The sequence below is a fragment of the Cydia amplana genome, chromosome 9, assembly GCF_948474715.1.
Source record: "Cydia amplana chromosome 9, ilCydAmpl1.1, whole genome shotgun sequence".
Classification (NCBI taxonomy): Eukaryota; Metazoa; Arthropoda; class Insecta; order Lepidoptera; family Tortricidae; genus Cydia; species Cydia amplana.
In genome coordinates this window covers 10,436,350-10,441,159 of record NC_086077.1, presented here as the reverse complement: position 1 = coordinate 10,441,159, position 4,810 = coordinate 10,436,350, and the positions used below count along the sequence as shown (strand labels likewise).

Genomic DNA, 4,810 nt, shown 5'->3' with positions numbered 1-4,810 from the left:
TATCGCCCCATATAAAATTTGAATTTCGCGCCTTTTTTTACTGACAAGATTTGGTTGACCAGCTATATATAAACGTGAAAGACCTGACTGACTTAAATCAACGCACAGCCCAAACCGCTGGGACTAGAAAGTCCAAATTTGGCAAGTAGGTTCCTTATAAGGTCTAGGGGTCCACTAAGAAAGGATTTTTCAAAATTCATCCCCTATAGTTTGTATGGGGAAAATATAGTAATCCACGGGTACGAAGTCGCGGGCAACAGCTAGTGCAATTATAAATATCTTATTTTTTACAATAGTTATTTTCTGTTTATCCAGTGATTAGCAAATGTAAGCGTGGTAAAACAAATATCCAGTCACAAACCATCGATGTCGTCAATGATGTCGTGAGTGATGTGTGTATGCATAAGTGACAAGCCTATCAATACACCTTACGGTTCGGTTCGGCCACGACATTGAGCGACTTGCGACAGCGGCAGCGATAACCATAGGTTGGAGCGAGACACAGCGATCGGACCTTTCGTTCCCACCTATGGTTGTCGCTGCCGTCGTCGCCAGTCGCTCAGTGTCGTGGCCACGTCGTGGCCGAGCCGGTATAAAACAAAGTCCCCCGCCGCGTCTGTCTGTTTGTTTGTTTGTGTGCGGCTTTCATCTATCAGTAAAGTGATACTTGAGGAAGGTTTAGTTGTATAATTTGTTAACCCGTGCGAAGCCGGGGCGGGTCGCTAGGTGTAAATAAATGTGAATAATCAAGACTAAGTGTGGGTAGTTCGCAAAACCCGTGCAGCTAGAAGATGTTGATACAACTCCTTGCTAGGCTGCCTGCGAACAAGAACGTAATGTCGCGTTTAAAATGTCAGTTACCCTACTACCCATCCCTCTTTTATTTACAGTTAGAAAAATACGGGTATTCTATGTCGCCGCGAGATACTGTCGCGCCAATCATGTGGTAGGGGTGCAGGAGTAATAAGTGCACGCGATAAAGGAATGTTTCACAATCAACAAAAAAAATGTTATTTTATTTATGACTTATAGGTACCGTCAGCATCAATAGTAGCGGATGGAACAACGCGCCAAAAGTATCTGATATTACTTTGATGCTGAGTTGCTGACTGTACAAGGTGTGAGGATAAACACAAAACGTAATGTAAATTGTCAGACCAATATAAGCTCAGATAAGATCATGTCTACATTGTGAGAAATATCTGCTGATGGCCCAGGGAATCCAGGATATGAGGAGAGCACTAAAACACGTACGTTCGGTATAGCCTTTAATCGATTGACAGACGTGGTGCAAAATCTACCCTCTATTTTGGAAACATGAGTCTACCCACATACGTTACACCTCCACCCTTAATTACTAATCCGAGATATGTTACCGAATCCGCAAAAAACGTACATTTATCTTTTTTTACTCTTAAACCGTATTTCCTTAACCTTTCAAACACTTCGTGAAGCGTGTCTATATGCGACCGGTCATCGACCCCTGTTATAATCAAATCGTCCAGAAAGACACCTACACGAGGCATATCCGCAAACAATTGCTCGAGTTTTCTCTGGAAAATACCGGGACTAGACGCGAGCCCATATATCAGTCTATTGTACATAAATAAACCCTTATGGGTGTTAATCACCGTATATTTCTTGGACTCGTCCAGTTCAAACTGGGCGTAAGCTTGCGACAGGTCTAATTTAGTGAACTTATTTCCCCCGTGCAATTTAGTTAGCAAATCTTCTACTTTCGGTAAAGGATAGTGGTCCACTTCTAAACATTTATTTAGCGTTAACTTAAAATCAGCACATACCCGTATCGTGCCATCTTTTTTAACTACCGGCACTATAGGCGTGGCCCAGTCGGAGGTGGCGACAGGCGTGATGATGCCGTCGCGCACCATCTGCTCGAGCGCGCGCTCCACGGGCTCGCGCAGCGCGTACGCCAGGGGGCGCGCGCGCAGGAACACCGGCCGCGCGTCCGGCCGCAGGTGGAACCCGACCGTGCCCCCGGTGAACCGGCCCAAGCCCGAGGCAAACACCTCACAGTATCTGGAACTGAATTCAGTCTCATCAAACAACTTGTTTACATTAACAATTTGTTTACATACCAACTTTGACCTATCTATGATATTAAATGCCCTTATCCAACGCCTACCTAATAGGCTAGTTTTGCCATTTTCAATAACATATAGGTCTAATTCTTTAGAAATTCCATTACACTGCACATTAGGTATTATCTTACCTACAGGTTTTACCTTTATATCTGTATAATAATTCAACACTAAATGACTTCTTTGTATTTTGCAATGAGTAAACAACTTTTTATAACATTCTAAACTTATACACGAAATCGCACTACCTGTGTCTATTTCCATATTTAACCACTTCCCCGCAATGTTAACATCTATGGTATATGGTTCACACTCCAACGATTCGCTGCTATTTATTGAAAAATTGTTTACCTCGTCGCTGTCGCTGCTGTCCGAATGGTCCAAATACACAACCTTCTCTTCCGTTACGTTGTATAGGGACGAACCTCCCCGCAGCTTAGGACACACCCTTTTTAAGTGTCCTTCTTGGTTACATACTCGGCAGACATACTTCTTGAATTTGCATCTGTCGGCCTCATGCTTCGCTCCGCACACCTTACACACTCCATACAAATCAGTGTTGTTGTTTTGACCGAAGCCTCGCATCTTTCCGCTACCCGCTCCGCTCATGGCGCTTGGACCGCCGCCGATCGTTATCTTCCCGCGGCCCGCTGTTCCAGCCCCTGCTCGACCGCCGTCCGCCGCCGCCCGGCCCCGGCCTGCCCGACCCAAATGATGCACCGACGTCGCCGCGCTCGCTGGTATACTGTCGCTGGATCGATTCCGAGTACAGTCTTCTACTAGCGCCGCGTTGACCTCGGCCGCCTCCATGGACACGGCGAGCTTGTACGCCCGGTCGAACGTGATCGTGTCGTCCTCCGTGAACAGCTTCTGTCTGATGTCGTCGTTTGACAGGCCACACACGAACTGATCCCTCAAGTTATCCTTCAAAGTATCCCCTGTGAAACCGCAGTCCTTACTTAATTTTTTAAGATCCGTTACAAAGTTCGCAATACTTTCATCACGCTTTTGCACACGCTGGCGGAATTTAAAACGTTCTGCGAGCAAACTCGGCTTTGGATTTAAATGACCTTTCATCAGCGCGACCAGCTGGTCATAAGTTTTTGTCGCTGGTTTCACAGGCGTGCACAGATTCACCATTAGTTCATAAGCGTCACCGCCCATCACTGTTATCAGCGTAGCCACTTTCATTTCATTTTTAACATCATTTGCAACGAAATATTGTTCTAAACGGTCAACATACAGTTCCCAATTGTCATTGACAAGGTCAAACGGTCCGACCTTTCCCACAGGCATGTCGTACACTGTTTATCACAACTTTTATTTTTTTACTTTTTAAATGCACTAGTGTCCAATTGTTCTCGTCGCCACTGAGAAATATCTGCTGATGGCCCAGGGAATCCAGGATATGAGGAGAGCACTAAAACACGTACGTTCGGTATAGCCTTTAATCGATTGACAGACGTGGTGCAAAATCTACCCTCTATTTTGGAAACATGAGTCTACCCACATACGTTACACATTGCAGTGTACTAATCGCCTGTCTTTTTTGCCTGACATAAATAGCGGCAAGACAAATTGCTCAGACTCGGACAAATGTTACGTAGGGATAATGAAACTCTTCCTTATCTGCCGGGCTAGCACATGATTGGCGCGACAGTATCTCACGGCGAGATAGACTACCCGTCCCTCTTTTATTAAAATAGTAAGAAAAAGACGGGTAGTCTCTATCTCACCGCGAGATACTGTCGCGCCAATCATGTGCTAGGGGTGCTGTTCAATGATTTACGAAAAAACAGGCATTGAAATGTGTATTCTTTTTTGCGACATATATACGGGCATGAATAAACCCTTTATATGGCAACAGTTTCAAAAAATACCACCCTATAACATCATTGTTTTGTTTTTTTTTTGTACAGATTCTTTAGGACTATAGATTCGATGAGGCTTGAATTGAGGATTTTTGCAGTCTTGCTCTTTAAAGGGTCAAACTAAGAGCTAGGGAGTAAGCTTAAGTAATTAGCACACTTTTTAGGGTTCCGTACCTCAAAAGGAAAAAACGGAACCCTAATAGGATCACTCGTGCGTTTGTCTGTCCGTCCGTCTGTCACAGCCTATTTTCTCCGAAACTACTGGACCAATTAAGTTGAAATTTGGCACAGATATGTAAGTTTATGACCCAAAGATGGACGTGTAACGTAAATAAATGAATTTTAAACATGGAGTCCATTTTTGGGGGGTAAATGAGAAAATTAAAAAATTAAGTTTTTCAAACTATATCGTGTTACATATCAAATGAAAGAGCTCATTGTAAGAACCTCAAATTTTTTTTTATAATTTAAGATTAATAGTTTCGCAGTCCCCCCCCCCCCCTTATCTCCGAAACTACTGGGTCTAAAATTTTGAAAAAAATACACAAAATAGTCCTTTACCTATGGATGATAGGAAAACCTATCAGAAATGTGCAGTCAAGCGTGAGTCGGACTTAATGTAGGGAATCCTTGAAACGCGAGTCCGCGCGGCTCGCACTTAGCCGGTTTTTCATATAGTAACCTATAGTTAACGATTTTAAGAATGTTATGCTAATAAGTACAATATCATCTCTAAATAAACAGATAAGTGATCAAATATTTAAAGAATTTACTAGCCTTTGACCCGTAGAATCACTCTGATTGTTTAACATTTATTAATGCCCTAATAACACTTCC

At 43.4% G+C, this 4,810-nt stretch overlaps 1 protein-coding gene across 1 annotated transcript; it reads right to left on the bottom strand.

The window, feature by feature from the left end:
* Positions 1 to 1,891: 1,891 nt before the first annotated feature.
* LOC134651102 (uncharacterized) lies at positions 1,892 to 3,617 on the bottom strand. The gene is made up of 2 exons (XM_063506097.1): positions 2,454 to 3,617; positions 1,892 to 2,046 (listed from the first exon to the last, which is right to left on the bottom strand). The coding sequence occupies exons 1-2, from the start codon at positions 3,396 to 3,398 to the stop codon at positions 2,032 to 2,034; spliced, it is 960 nt and encodes a 319-aa protein (XP_063362167.1). The 5' UTR covers positions 3,399 to 3,617; the 3' UTR covers positions 1,892 to 2,031.
* Between the last annotated feature and the right edge of the window lie 1,193 nt (positions 3,618 to 4,810).